The following is a 16,206-nucleotide window of genomic DNA, read 5'->3' as shown; positions in this document are numbered from 1 at the left end:
TAAAAGCATCTATTTAGAATAGAATTTAAACTCTATAGTGATTTGTAACAACAAGACTTGAGGGTGTGCGCACGTTCTTTATCTCGAATCCTCCAAGCAACCTATAAGAGGACAACAAGACGAGGGCGCACTCAAAAACACCAGCGCACCCAATCTAACACACGCGCACACACAGTCAGGCTCTCACACTACACAAACTACTTGTGTGGATCCTGGAAACTGGAATGCACCCATTGGAAGACTGAAGCAGTCACAACTTCTGAATAACTTTTGTCAGCAAGTAGAACATATTAAGGTGAGACTGTTAGTTTCAATGTCTTCTTTTTTTTCTCTCGCTTGTCTGTTCCCCAGTAATGTCACTCAAGTGTTTCCAAATTCTTCCTCATGCTTGGTTACACTATAACATTCTTTTCACAACTGATTGTGGATTTTATTATAAATGAAGAGTGGCTGTTTTACAACACATTGAAAAGATTACATTGTGATTTAGGTTTCTCCGCATCGTCGATCATCATCGTAATGAGCAGCAAGTGCTTGTTACTGGTGTCTGTGGTCCTCGCCCTCACAGGCCTAACGCAAAGCTTCCAACCACTGTTTGCATCTGATGGAAACTCAACTTCTCACCGCGAGATCACCCAAAGGGCAGTTCTCCGAAAGACTGCTGAGGTCTGTCGAGACATTGCTGGAGCAGAGGGAAGGGACTTCAGTCTGACTGTAAGATGGGACACACACGTTTAGTCACACACAACCTTTTCCCAAAACTCCCCAAATGAATTTCTAAATTTCTATCGACTCTTCTTCTGTCTTCAGATTGATGACAGTCTAACAGCTGATCGGGTACAAGAGGCATGTTCGGTTTCAGACAATTCCACCTCACTCCTGTCCAGTGTCTTGTTCCATACTTCCATTGCCAATATGTACTTTAGCAATGCCAACGTGGATTTAGCATCAGCGCTGAGTGACGAGCACCATTTTGATGGTGAAATGTTCCAGAAAGGGAGAGACCTAATCACAAAAGGTATACAAAATCTTCTCTTGAGTCAGTGATCCATCCACGTGTGTTGTTTGTCTTTCAATTCAATGTCTTTTACATCTAATACAGATATTTGTGAGATCAGAGTCTGCACAGCCATCTATACTAACCCATAGTGTGTTGTTTTTTGGAGTAATTGCTTTCGTATGTGTCCGTTTCTGTTCTTCTCTCCGTCCAATAGCATACCATCTTTGAAACAGCCAAGTGGGTATGACTGGGATATGTCAATTTTCCATTGCCTGGGGGGCAGTTGCGATTGAGCCTGGCAACAACTGAAAAAAGTGTTTCGTGATCAGGAAAATAATCCAAGAATTCCTGTTACATTGTTGTGCCTGTTAATATGCTAAAATTCTATTCAATTCATGAGATCATTGGTAATGGAAGGTACACTTAAAAAATGACACCAGAAAAGAAGGAGAGACTGCTGTAGTTTGGTAGTCTAATGGGGTTGTGTGGTCCCGTCGATAATGTGTATGTTTTCTTTTCTAGCCTGATTTATTTTCCACACTGTCTCACTGATGTACTGTGTGTGCAGGTGTGTCTGCTGTGAAGGCAAGTGTGAAACTGGAGAACTTCATCGCAGGGCGCTGGACTCTTGGACGAGTATGCCACACTCTGCAAGTGAGTTGAAAGACTAGTGTAGTTTTGGAGGTGTGATGCAACCCATGAGCCCCATATGGCATGCATAACTGATGCTGGATACTTGCAGGACTTCTACAGCCACAGTAACTGGGTGGAGTTGGGGAACATAGCTCCTTACAATGCCCTGATCAAACCTGACAAAACTATTAAGAATCTGGCAGGTAGGATGCTGTTGTTTACATTTCCAAGGTATGCTTTCCATAGCAACTACTGCTTTGTCTGAATGTCGGTGTATGCTTCAGTGAAACACCACAAAAGGCACCTTGTCACCTTATGTCACTTGTGAGGTGATATAAGACTACCCCAGAATAGTTTGTTTTTAAACCAGTCCTGATACAATGAGGCCTATGGCATACTTGGGGCATCAAAATGTCAGCACATACCTTTTGTGTGTCACAGAGGACTCACAAGTGGAGATTCTTAAGCACACAAGGTAAATACATAGACTTCATTGTATCATTGTATTGGGAATCTTTAGCCCAAGACAAATCTACAGTACCATATAACAAGATACATTGTCCTCCCAAATTGGTTTGAAACCTTGTCTTTTAAACATTGGTTATTGTACACTATTATGATATTATTTTTCTGACCCAATTTGCTTGTAGGACCAAATATTTCAACCTGTAGAAACTGTACAGGAGACAACTGCGATGACAACCTTTTGCCTGACGTACTGCAGCAAGGGCTTCTTACTTCTGGCTACTTCAACCTCATATCGTCAGAAAAGCCAGATGGTAACTTTTGCCTGGATGTTTGTCGTATGAATGATATGACGATTTGAGAGACAATTCCTTTGAGACAATCTTCCTCACAGTTCCTACGACTGGGGATCAAATCCCTACCTGTGTGGAGTTTGCATGTTCTCCCCTTGCCTGCGTGGGTTTTCTCCGGGCACTCAAAAGCATGCATGGTAGCTTGATGTGAAGACTCTAAATTGCCCTTAGGTGTGAATGTCTGCGCGAATCGTTGTTTGTTTATATGTGCCATGCGATTGGCTGGCAACCAGTTCAAGGTGTACCCCGCCTCTCGCCCGAAGATAGCTGGGATAGGGTCCAGCACACCCACAACCCTAGTGAGGATAAAGCAGTACAGATAATGGATGGATGGATGGATAGCTGGCTTTGGAACATAACACAATGCACCATGGGATTTCTTGCAAAGTAAATTCCCAAAATGATGAAACAGGTCAAATTGAGTTTTAACCATTGGGAATGTTCTAAATATTCAGCTAAAAAAAATAGGTCTGATGTATCGTACAAATGGAAGAAATAATAATTTTATCTATTAACAGTTTTGGGCGGCACGGTGTGCAACTGGTTAGCACATCTGCCTCACAGTTCTGAGGACACGGGTTCAAATTCGGCCTCGCCTATGTGGAGTTTGTATGTTCTCCCCGTGCCTGCGTGGGTTTTCTCAGGGTACTCCGGTTTCCTCCCACATCCCAAAAACATGCATGGTAGGTTAATTGAAGACTCTAAATTGCCCGTAGGTGTGTAAGTGAATGTGAATGGTTGTTTGTTTATATGTGCCCTATGATTGGCTGGCGACCAGTTCAGGGTGTACCCTGCCCCTCGGCCAAAGATAGCTGGGATAGGCTCCAGGACGCCCGTGACCCTAGTGAGGATAAGCGGTACGGAAAATTAATGAATTAATGAACTTCAGTTTTACTTATTGCTTTGCATGGATAAATGTCCCTCTAATGTGTTTGAATAACTCTAGGGAACCTCAGCATTTACAGCACCAATAAAGAAAACTCCAAAACTATATCAGACCACGGTGAAATCATTCATGTCGTGTCATTGCAATCAGCAATCATCCAAATGAATGCCGCATTCAGGCGTGGTACACAATCCAATGTTTTTCTTTGTGCTCCAAGGTAAATGCAGCCATGGGGGCTCTTTTGACCAAACGAGCAAGCGTGACCCAGTGGGAGGCATCAATAAAGACAAAATTGGGTCCAGCCATGGTTCACTTCATCATGAAGCAGCTGATTTGGCTGAGAATGCTACTGTGGAGCTTCTGGGGGACATCAGAACAGCTGTAGGAGATCAGAACTTCCTACGGTAAGCAACAAGTACACCTTGGCAAGACCTTTTGATTGAGCAATTTGTGGTTCCAAGGTACAACTGGTCAGGATGAAGATGTGGTAAATCTGGTTTGTGTCTTGAATTCCTACAGACTGATGGGCCTCTCCCAGTCCTCTGTACTGTGTTTTGTCATTGACACAACAGGCAGTATGAGCGATGACATAGCAGAAGCAAAGAGAGTTTCCTTTAAAATCATTGACAGTAAAAGGGGAACCCAGCAGGAGCCTTCAGCCTACATATTAGTTCCTTTTAATGATCCAGGTAGTCAGCGCACACTCATACAAAGTGTTAGCACAGAATTCAACACGTTGCTTCCAACTTGCCAATAGTGTCAGGTTGTAGTGAACACACCCTACTGTAAACAAATAGTATAACAATTTTTTACAATTTGCAGGTTTTGGTCCTCTACTAATGACGACCGATGCAGACAAATTCAAAGAAAGCATCAGCCAGCTGACTGCCAGTGGAGGTGGTGACATCCCAGAGCTATGCTTGTCTGGCCTGCAGGTGTTTGCAGCACAGTGAACCCTTTCTCAACAAAAACAATTTCTAATTTTGACACTAATTTACTAGATATGGATTAGAATGGCCTTTATTATCTCTGTTATTGTGAATTCAAGAAAACAGAATGGTGTTACATCATCAGTCAATGGATACATTTTGACTAGTTTGTTTTGGCTGACAGCTTGCCCTTACTGCTGCTCCACCCTTATCTGAGATATTTGTCTTCACTGATGCTCCAGCAAAAGATGCTGCCTTGAAAAGCACCATCACTGCCCTTATAGAGAGCACCAAATCTGAGGTGAGTCATTTACCTCCCCAAATATCAAAACACAGCCGGTTTCAGTTACATGAGAGGCAATGACAACTTGGCATCCATAAAATTATCATCACCACAAGGACCAACATAGTTTCTCCAAACAAGGTACTGAATCTCTCTTGTGTTATGTCGTGTGCACTGCCATGCCTTTCTAAAATGATCAAGATAAGTCGTGCTCTAATTAGTCTTTGCATTTAGATGTGTATACTGTATATGTAAATCGTTTGGGAAAAGATAGGAATACTGGTAAGTTTCATTGTGTGTACAAATAGGTTAAAAGACAGAAATATTTATAATGTGACACACCAATGTGATGGCATATGGAAAAAAAAATTTCATCTCAATTTATCTCTGACTCTAAAAGTTTAGAACATTACACAATGCTCAGAATATAACTCAAACCACCACCCTCAGACAATCTGGTGGACAGAGATGATGAAACTATGTGTAAATTTGACATTCTTTGTGTTTTTTTAACTGAGCTCTTGTATTATCAGGTGACTTTCATGCTGACAGATGTCTTGACCAGTCGACGCAAAAGAGCACTGAATCAAGCAGATGCTCAGCTGTACCGTGACCTTGCACGGGCTTCTGGAGGTCAAGCCATTGAGGTCAGCAAGTCTGATCTTGCTCTGGCAACAAGTGTTATAGAGGATTCCTCATCCAGTGCTGTGGTAAGTGAAAATCTGAGGAGCAAACTAAATAAAAACAGTAGAGGATGTTTAAAACCCCTGTACTCTGTCTTTTTCAGGTGACAGTTTTTCAAGTCGTGATGAATCCCGGAAAGCCTGATAATTTTACGTTTGTTTTTGATAGCTCACTACGAAACGTTACGGTCTACATCACAGGAACGTCCTCGCTCTCATTTAATCTCACCAGTGCCACAGGTATTAATGTCTAGTCCATGTTTTTCTTCCTTCCATTAAAAGAACAAACTGTCTATACATATTGAAAATCCCTTTCCTACTCTTACAGGTGTATCTCAGAGCTCTAGTGAGTCCAGTGGCCCTCTGGCATCTCTGAGCTTGGCAGGTAACCTACGACGACTGACCCTCAACAATGACAATGAAACAGGAATGTGGGAAATCAGTGTAGACTCCAATGACACGTACTCAGTAAAGGTCACAGGTCAGTAGTAAAATGGAACTTAAAAAGGTAGGTAAATTGTGTTTAATAAATGTTTTGCCCATTGTGAATTGTGACCAATGTTGATATTAGGTCAAAGTTCAATTAACTTCATCTACAATCTTGTGGAGGCCCATGAAGGACTCCATGCAGACTTCTTTCTGAAAGAGGGACGTCCTCTTTCAGGTTGAATATCCTCTTAAATTTCAACATCATACTCTTTGCCCTCAAACTTATCATTTATGTGTCCACAGTCAGATCTTATATTTATTGGTATTCATACCTATATTTCTATGTTTTGTTCATGTCTCAGGAATTGTAAAAATGACGTTTGTCTCATGTATAAACTTTCAGGTGGTAATGCTACCCTCTTGGTCACAGTGGCAGGGAGTGACAGTGTAAATATTCCAGAGATCACGTTGTATGACAACTCAGGACCAGCAGAAGTCAACGGGACCTTGCAGGCATGTTGGATAACCTTCCTAATCACAGAGAACCTAATTCATTAACTACTGTACAAAGAAAATATACCACAACTAACATATTAACACTAAATACCTGATATTCCTGTGACTAATTGACTAGAAGCTGAAATTGGTTTCTCTGAAAATTTGTTGAGACTTGAAAATTTGGGGGGGATTGTTACATTTGCTATAACGGCACAGTGTTCCTAAATGTTTAAGTATAAGTCCCCATCTCCATTACTTTGATTCAGACTTCAATTAATTTTTCAGCTAAACAACAGTGGCTTGTCTTTTACTCCACAGTCATTAGGAGGTTCTAACTTCCTGGTGACATTTAATGAGATTCCAGCGGGTGATTTTGTGGTTCGGTTGAGAGGAGAAGACAGCAGCTCATCATTAAGATCAACTCCAAGCAGGTTCCAGAGGCAGGCCTCCACTCAGATGAAGACTTCCAGTATTTCACTGACTGTAAGCTCAAACACCTTCAGTTTTCTATCAAAGGAAGACAGATCTTCATCTTTGCCCTCAAGGCGCATCATTATTCCAATAAAATCTTCTGTTTCTTTTGCATACTGTTAGACAAAGGGTGTTTTGATCTGTTTTAATTAAACTTGTTTGTTTTCTCCCTCTGTGCGGTTTGTATGGTCATGCAAGTAACCGAACTTAAATTAACCTAACCTAGTGTGAAAACTAAGACTATGTTCATACTTTTAAAATCGAACATGGGGTGTTTAGCATCACTTTTGTGGTCCCTAGTGATGGGCGCTGCAGTTCTTTTGAGTGTACTGAATCATTCGAATCAGTTCTTTAAAAAGATGATCCATCCTTGACGTTCACGTTCACTCAACACTTTCACGGAAGCACTATGCGTTGTTGTTGTCACGTATTGTAAACATACACATGTAAAAATAAATTAAACTTAAGTTAAACTATCACATACCTACAATATCTCTCTCTCTCAGCAAGCTCTTGAACACTCGGCTTCGGATGTGACTCGTGAACATCCGTGCAGCGAGCTCAGCTACCGAACATCGTATTGTCATCTGGTTAGTGGAAAGCGTCTTTGAGTGTCTTGAGAAGTGCAATATACAGTGGGGCAAAAAAGTATTTAGTCAGCCACCAATTGTCCAAGTTCTCTCACTGAAAAAGATGAGCGAGGTATAGCTCACTTATGAGATAAAATGAGAAAAAAAAATAAATAAATCCAGAAAATCACATTGTCTGATTTTTAAAGAATTTATCAGCAAATTAATGTGGAAAATAAGTATTTGGTCAATAACAAAAGTTCATCTCAATACTTTGTTATATATCCTTTGTTGGCAATGACAGAGGTCAAATGTTTTCTGTAAGTTTTTATAAGGTTTTCACACACTGTTGCTGGTGTTTTGGCCCATTCCACCATGCAGATCTCCTGTAGAGCAGTGATGTTTTGGGGCTGTCGCTGGGCAACACAGACTTTCAACTCCCTTCAAAGATTTCTACGGGCTTGAGAGCTGGAGACTGGCTCAGCCATTCCATGACCTTGAAATGCTTCTTACGAAGCCACTCCTTCGTTGCTTGGGCGGTGTGTTTGGGATCATTGTCATGCTGAAAGACCCAGCTACGTTTCATCTTCAATGCCCTTGGTGATTGAAGGAGGTTTTCACTCAAAATCTCACGATACATGGCCCCATTCATTCTTTCCTTTACACGGATCAGTCGTCCTGGTCCCTTTGCTGAAAAACAGCCCCAAAGCATGATGTTTCCACCACCATGTTTCACAGTAGGTATGGTGTTCTTTGGATGCAACTCAGCATTATTTCTCCTCCAAACACGACAAGTACCAAAAAGTTCTATTTTGGTTTCATCTGACCATATGACATTTTCCCAATCCTCTTCTGGATACTCCAAATGCTCTCCAGCAAACCTCAGACGGGCCCGAGCATGTACTGACTTAACCAGGGGGACACGTCTGGCACTGCAGGATTTGAGTTCCTGACGGCGTAGTGTGTTGCTGATGGTAGCCTTTGTTACTTTGGTTCCAGCTCTATGCAGGTCATTCACTAGGTCCCACCGTGTGGTTCTGGGATTTTTGCTCACCGTTCTTGTGATCATTTTGATACCACTGGGCGAGATCTTGCGTGGAGCACCAGATCGAGGGAGATTATCAGTGGTCTTGTATGTCTTCCATTTTCTAATAATTCTCCCACAGTTGCTTTCTTCACACCAAGCTGCTTACCTATTGAAGATTCAGTCTTCGCAGCCTGGTGCAGGGCTACAATTTTGTTTCTGGTGTCCTTTGACAGCTCTTTGGTCTTGGCCATAGTGGATTTTGGAGTGTGACTGAGGTTGTGGACAAGTGTCTTTTATACTGATAACGAGTTCAAACAGGTACCATTAATAGAGGTCACGAGTGGAGGACAGAGGAGCCTCTTAAAGAAGAAGTTACAGGTCTGTGAAAGCCAGAAATCTCCCTTGTTTGTAGGTGCCCAAATACTTATTTTCCACCATAATTTGCTAATAAATTCTTTAAAAAAGATTTTTTTTCCGCATTTTGTCTCTCATTAGTGAGGTATACCTGTGATGAAAATTACAGGCCTGTCTTATCTTTTTAAGTGGGAGAGCTTGCACAATTGGTGGCTGATTACTTTTTTTGCCCCACTGTAAGTTTAATGTATATATTATTATTTTTATTATTATCCTGAAATCTTCTTTTCCTTTCGGCTTGTCCCGTTAGGGGTCGCCACAGCGCGTCATCCTTTTCCATGAGAGCCTATCTCCTGCATCCTCCTCTCGAACACCAACTGCCATCATGTCTTCCCTCACGACATCCATCAACCTTCTCTTTGGTCTTCCTCTAGCTCTCTTGCCTGGCAGCTCCATCCTCATCATCCTTCTACCAATATACTCACTCTCTCTCCTCTGGACGTGTCCAAACCATTGAAGTCTGCTCTCTCTAACTTTGTCTCCAAAACATCGAACCTTGGCTGTCCCTCTGATTAGCTCATTTCTAATTTTATCCAACCTGGTCACTCCGAGAGCGAACCTCAACATCTTCATTTCCACCACCTCCAGCTCTGCTTCCTGTTTTCTCTTCAGTGCCACTGTCTCTAATCCATACATCATGGCTGGCCTCACCACTGTTTTATAAACTTTGCCCTTCATCAGAGCAGAGACTCTTCTGTCACATAACACACCTGACACCTTCCTCCACCCGTTCCAACCTGCTTGGACCCGTTTCTTCACTTCCTGACCACACTCACCATTGCTCTGGACGGTTGACCCCAAGTATTTAAAGTCCTCTAACCTTGCCATCTCTTCTCCCTGTAGCCTCATTTTTCCCCCACCACCCCTCTCATTCATGCACATATATTCTGTTTTACTTCGGCTAATCTTCATTCCTCTGCTTTCCAGTGCATGCCTCCATCTTTCTAACTGTTCCTCCAGCTGCTCCCTGCTTTCACTGCAGATCACAATGTCATCTGCAAACATCATGGTCCACGGGGATTCCAGTCTAACCTCATCTGTCAGCCTATCCATCACCACTGCAAAAAGGAAGGGGCTCAGGGCTGATCCCTGATGCAGTCCCACGTCCACCTTAAATTCTTCTGTCACACCGACAGCACACCTCACCGCTGTTCTGCTGCCCTCGTACATGTCCTGTATTATTCTAACATTCTTCTCTGCCACTCCAGACTTCCGCATGCAGTACCACAGTTCCTCTCTGGGTACTCTGTCATAGGCTTTCTCTAGATCTACAAAGACACAATGTAGCTCCTTCTGACCTTCTCTGTACTTTTCCATCAACATCCTCAAGGCAAATAATGCATCTGTGGTACTCTTTCTAGGCATGAAACCATACTGTTGCTCGCAAATACTCACTTCTGTCCTGAGTCTAGCCTCCACTACTCTTTCCCATAACTTCATTGTGTGGCTCATCAACTTTATTCCTCTATAGTTGCCACAGCTCTGCACATCACCTTTGTTCTTAAAAATGGGCACCAGTACACTTTTCCTCCATTCCTCAGGCATCTTCTCTCGCACTAGAATTCTATTGAACAAGCTGGTCAAAAACTCCACAGCCACCTCTCCTAGATGCTTCCATACCTCCACAGGAATGTCATCAGGACCAACTGCCTTTCCATTTTTCATTCTCTTTAATGCCTTTCTAACCTCCCCCTTACTAATCATTGCCACTTCCTGGTCCACCACACTTGCCTCTTCTACTCTCCCTTCTCTATCATTTTCCTCATTCATCAACTCCTCGAAGTATTCTTTCCATCTACCTAGCACACTGCTGGCACCAGTCAACATATTTCCATCTCTATCCTTAATCACCCTAACCTGCTGCACATCCTTCCCATCTCTATCCCTCTGTCTGGCCAGCCTGTATAGATCCTTTTCTCCTTCTTTAGTGTCCAACCTGCCATACATGTCATCATATGCCTCTTGTTTTGCCTTTGCCACCTCTACCTTTGCCCTGTGTCGCATCTCAATGTATTCCTTTCGCCTCTCCTCGGTCCTCTCAGTGTCCCACTTCTTCTTAGCTAACCGTTTTCCTTGTATGATTTCCTGTACTGTGAGGTTCCACCACCAAGTCTCCTTCTCTCCTTTCCTGCCAGAAGATACACCAAGTACTCTCCTGCCTGCTTCTCTGATCACCTTGGCTGCAGTGGTCCAGTCTTCTGGAAGCTCTTCCCGTCCACCGAGAGCCTGTATCACCTCTTCCCGAAAAGCTGCACAACACTCGTCCTGTCTCAGCTTCCACCACATGGTTCTCTTCTCTGCCTTTGTCTTCCTAATTTTCCCCCCCACCACCAGAGTCATCTTACACACCACCATCCTATGCTGTCTAGCCACACTCTCCCCTACCACTACCTTACAGTTGGTAACCTCCTTCAGATTACATCGTCTGCACAAGATGTAATCCACCTGTGTGCTTCTACCTCCGCTCTTGTAGGTCACCCTATGTTCGTGCCTCTTCTGGAAAAAAGTGTTCACTACAGCCATTTGCATCCTTGTTGCAAAGTCTACCACCATCTGTCCCTCCAAGTTCCTTTCCTGGATACCGTACTTACCCATCACTTCTTCATCACCCTTATTACCTTCACCAACATGTCCATTACAATCTGCACCAATTACGACTCTCTCTCTGTCTGGGATGCTCAGAACTACATCATCTAGCTCCTTCCAGAATTTCTCTTTCACCTCTAGGTCACATCCTACCTGTGGGGCATAGCCACTAAGCACATTACACATAACACCCTCAATTTCAAATTTCAGCCTCATCACTCGATCTGATACTCTTTTCACCTCCAAGACATTCTTAGCCAACTCTTCTTTTAAAATAACCCCGACTCCATTTCTCTTCCCATCTACACCATGGTAAAATAATTTAAACCCTCCCCCTAAACTTCTAGCCTTACTGCCTTTCCACCTGGTCTCCTGGACACACAATATATCAACCTTTCTCCTAATCATCATGTCAACCAACTCCCGATATTTTCCTGTCATAGTCCCAACATTCAAAGTCCCCACATTCAGTTCTAGGCTCTGTGTTTTCCTCTTCTCTTTCTGCCGAAGAACCCGCTTTCCACCTCTTCTTCTTCTTCTTCTTCTTTGACTTCGACTTCGACCCACAGTAGCTGAATTTCCAACAGCGCCCTGCAGGTTGACGGCGCCGGTGGCGGACGTTGTTAACCCGGGCCACGACCGATCCGGTATGGAATTCTTTGGATGAACGCTCATATTTGTTTGGCAAGGTTTTAAGCCGGATGCCCTTCCTGACGCAACCCTCTGCATTTATCCGGGCTTGGGACCGGCCTACAGTTTGCACTGACTTGTGCCCCCCATAGGGCTGCATTATTATTATTATCCTGAAATGAAACGATTTAATAATCTCATTAGAGACAGAGCGAATTTTATGTATGTGTACGTATATACATTTATTATTAATTTACATTTATTTTAAATATGTGCTTGTTTTCATGTGCTTGACTGACTCAGCATTAGCCGTATGCTTGAAGAAACTGCTGCTCGTGAAAGCTATCCCCGCGACGATGTCAGGACTTGCGGTAAAAATCACTCAAGAGTACGTTCACTGCATAGTACGGCGTTCCTTGCGCAAACGAATCCCCTCATCACACAAGTACATCGCTCCTTAGCAGATCACAAAAGAAGAAGTTCAACGAACGAATCACTCGTCAGTTCTTCAGTACACCAGTTCACTGAACGAATCACTCGGTTCGCTTAAGTCCCTCCTCCGCCTGCACGGTGCTGCTTGACGCTGGCTGCTCATTGGTCAATTGCAAATCACATGGCAGTACGTGTAATGAAGTCCCGCCCCCGCCTGCACGCTGGCTGCTCATTGGTCATTCGCCGAAGATTCAGAAGTGACTGACCGAACGCTTCAGCAGTTCCGTTTCCACTCCCAACCGACTCGCTCGCCTCACGGCGCCGGGCGGCAGCCAAGCTAAAAGAATGAATCATTTCATAAACTGATTCAGTTCAGTTTGTTTACTAAAAAGATTTGTTCTTCTGAACGAAACAACACTAGTGGTCCCTGGATTCTTTAACATTGCACCCATAGACAGATATACTGTATGTCGCAAAAATACGGCATTACAATAACATTGCCAAATGTATAATTTTAATGGTTTTAAGATCCTCAGTTCTCCAATCATTAGAACACCAGCGACACCTTTAGTCTATTCAGTATTCATGGAGCTGAACTGATCCAAACTGTACCAGAGTAAATGAATTGAAACCGCCTCTTCAAGTGGTCCTTATCAACTTCTTTGCTACATACCAGGGTGTGAATGACAGCATTCACACTCGACCAAAAGGCCAAACTATCAGATAAATTGTGGCAGATTTAATTTAACTGAGCACACACACATTAAAAATAGCTGTTCCCGTTTTCTAGGCTCAAGCCAACAGCACCAACATTGAACCAGGCTCCACTGTAGTCATCCCATTCACTGTCACCACAACAACCAGTGGAGTCATTAACGAGACTGCAACTGGGACATTTAGGGTGCGTGCTACCAATGACCGCAGCTTTGACTCCACATCGCCCAGTTCTGTCACCATAGAAACAGACGGCGGAGGAAGAGCCAACGGCACCGTGACTCTAACCGCTCCTGACACTGCGGCATCGGGAACGGACGTCACGCTTACGATTGAGGCGGATGATGCAGCTACGACTGATATCAACTATGTTGTCCTTAGGTTTTCAGTTGCTGCTGAGGTAAGAGAAAAGCACTAAAGGTGGGTTAAGACCATGATACACATTAATATGGTCCACGGAGTTCGACCAAATCTTGATCAGTCAAACAAGTTGCAGAATTATAATGAAAACTTTAAGGCCCAAGGCCGTCCTGTAAATTTTTTCTCCCAGTGTTATAACCGATTTACACAATACTCTAACTACTCAACTGTCTGCCTCCAGGTGACTGATGTTAACGGACCAGTGTGCCAGGAGGTCAGTACATCCACCAACTGCTCATCTTCATCGCTCTGTTACTCCTCCCAGTGGCAGTTTGTGGCCAATGTTACCGACGGTGTGAATGGGACAGGGATTGAAAGAGTCACCATCCGTGAAGGGAATGGCACCCTCAACACGACCACAGTGGTCGGGTCAGGGGGCGAGAACATCACCGTTGCCTCCTACCAGGCCTCCTGCTGTGCAGACAAAGTGGAGTTGTCTGTTGTGGACAAGGTGGGAAATGTAGGAATTTGCGTGGGCCAGGTGAGACAGTCCACTACAGTTGCACCTGTGACTGCAGCTAATGTGACGACATACACCACGTCCACTGGAGGGCACACCCTGAGCTCAACACTTTGCGTCTGGATAACTGTTGTGGCACTCCCACTTTGGAAGTGAAAGAGATGTATGGAATTATATTGATTTTATCACATTAGTCGACTACTCTGAACATTTGTATCTGTAAGTCAGTTAATATAGCTCTCAAGAAATGAAATTCTATTATTTTCTAAGTCTTGGTGTTTAGATGTGAATTGTAGTAATAGTTCACTTTTGTAAGGTTTATATACTCATTGTAAACCCAGCTGAAAAATATGTTTATCGTATACAATAGCATAATAAATTGTATAAAAAATGAATTTTTCGGAGTGTTATTGAATTTCTGCATGAATCAGAATCAGAATCATCTTTATTTGCCAAGTATGTCCAAAAAACACACAAGGAATTTGTCCCCGGTAATTGGAGCCGTTCTAGTACGACAACAGACAGTCAATTGACAGAGAACACTTTTGAGACATAAAGACTTTGACAAAAACAGTCACTGAGCAATAAAGGGTTGCTTGTTATCTGGTAATGCCGGTACATTTTTATTTATTTTTTTACAATTGTGCAAAAAGATGCAGAGTCCTCTACCACTTAGAGCAGTTCGAATGACTAATATTGCAATAGTCCGGGGCAGAAGGAGTTTCAACTCCCACCTCCGACAGAACTTTGCTAATGTTCCGGGGGAGGCGGGGGACATCGAGTCCGAGTGGACCATGTTCCGCGCCTCCATTGCTGAGGCGGCCGACCGGAGCTGTGGCCGTAAGGTGGTCGGTGCCTGTCGTGGCGGCAATCCCTGAACCCGTTGGTGGACACCAACGGTGAGGGATGCCGTCAAGCTGAAGAAGGAGTCCTATCGGGCCTTTTTGGCCTGTGGGACTCCTGAGGCAGCTGATGGGTACCGGCTGGCCAAGCGGAATGCAGCTCTGGTGGTCGCTGAAGCAAAAACCCGGGCATGGGAGGAGTTCGGTGAGGCCATGGAGAAAGACTTCCGGACGGCTTAGAGGAAATTCTGGTCCACCATCCGACGTCTCAGGAGAGGAAAGCAGTGCACCACCAACACTGTGTATAGTGGGGATGGGGCGCTGCTGACCTCGACTCGGGACGTTGTGAGTCGGTGGGGAGAATACTTCGAAGACCTCCTCAATTCCACCGACACGCCTTCCCATGGGGAAGCAGAGTGTGGGTTCTCTGAGGCGGGCTCTCCTATCTCTGGGTTTGAGGTCACCGAGGTAGTTAAAAAGCTCCTCGGTGGCAGGGCCCCGGGGGTGGATGAGATTCGCCCGGAGTTCCTAAAGGCTCTGGATGTTGTGGGGCTGTCCTGGTTGACACGCCTCTGCAACATCGCGTGGACATCGGGGACAGTGCCTCTGGATTGGCAGACTGGGGTGGTGGTCCCCCTTTTTAAGAAGGGGGACCAGAGGGTGTGTTCCAACTACAGGGGGATCACACTGCTCAGCCTCCCTGGTAAGGTCTATTCAGGGGTGCTGGAGAGGAGGGTCCGTCGGGAAGTCGAATCTCAGATTCAGGAGGAGCAGTGTGGTTTTCGTCCTGGCCGTGGAACAGTGGACCAGCTCTACACCCTCGGCAGGGTCCTCGAGGGTGCATGGGAGTTCGCCCAACCAGTCTACATGTGTTTTGTGGACTTGGAGAAGGCGTTCGACCGTGTCCCTCGGGGAGTCCTGTGGAGAGTGCTTCGGGAGTATGGGGTACCGAACCCCCTGATACGGGCTGTTCGGTCCCTGTACGACCGGAGTCAGAGTTTGGTCTGCATATCCGGCAGTAAGTCGGACTCGTTCCCGGTGAGGGTTGGACTCCGCCAAGGCTGCCCTTTGTCACCGATTCTGTTCATAACTTTTATGGACAGAATTTCTAGGCACAGCCGAGGCGTAGAGGGGGTCCGGTTTGGTGGCCTCAGTATTGCATCTCTGCTTTTTGCAGATGATGTGGTTCTGTTGGCTTCATCAAGCCGTGACCTCCAACTCTCATTGGAGCAGTTCGCAGCCGAGTGTGAAGCGGCTGGGATGAGAATCAGCACCTCCAAATCTGAGACCATGGTCCTCAGTCGGAAAAGGGTGGCATGCCATCTCCAGGTCGGGGATGAGATCCTGCCCCAAGTGGAGGAATTCAAGTATCTTGGGGTCTTGTTCACGAGTGAGGGAAGAATGGAACGGGAGATCGACAGGCGGATCGGTGCAGCGTCTGCAGTGATGCGGACTTTGTATCGGTCCGTTGTGGTAAAGAAA

General features: G+C 44.6%; 1 protein-coding gene across 1 annotated transcript; it reads left to right on the top strand.

Annotated features, from left to right (window-relative positions):
• The first annotated feature begins 149 nt into the window (after positions 1-149).
• On the top strand, positions 150-14,225 carry LOC133476225 (von Willebrand factor A domain-containing protein 7-like). Its single transcript, XM_061769340.1, has 18 exons — positions 150-295; positions 491-714; positions 811-1,018; positions 1,569-1,654; positions 1,743-1,836; positions 2,284-2,412; positions 3,555-3,741; positions 3,857-4,026; positions 4,160-4,272; positions 4,451-4,567; positions 5,083-5,259; positions 5,337-5,472; positions 5,561-5,713; positions 5,804-5,896; positions 6,065-6,174; positions 6,478-6,642; positions 13,079-13,402; positions 13,604-14,225. The coding sequence occupies exons 2-18, from the start codon at positions 520-522 to the stop codon at positions 14,036-14,038; spliced, it is 2,892 nt and encodes a 963-aa protein (XP_061625324.1). The 5' UTR covers positions 150-295; positions 491-519; the 3' UTR covers positions 14,039-14,225.
• The last annotated feature ends 1,981 nt before the right edge of the window (positions 14,226-16,206 follow it).

Source organism: Phyllopteryx taeniolatus, chromosome 4, assembly GCF_024500385.1.
Source record: "Phyllopteryx taeniolatus isolate TA_2022b chromosome 4, UOR_Ptae_1.2, whole genome shotgun sequence".
Lineage (NCBI taxonomy): Eukaryota > Metazoa > Chordata > Actinopteri > Syngnathiformes > Syngnathidae > Phyllopteryx > Phyllopteryx taeniolatus.
Note: the sequence above shows the minus strand (reverse complement) of the source record. Positions and strands in the feature narration are given on the sequence as shown.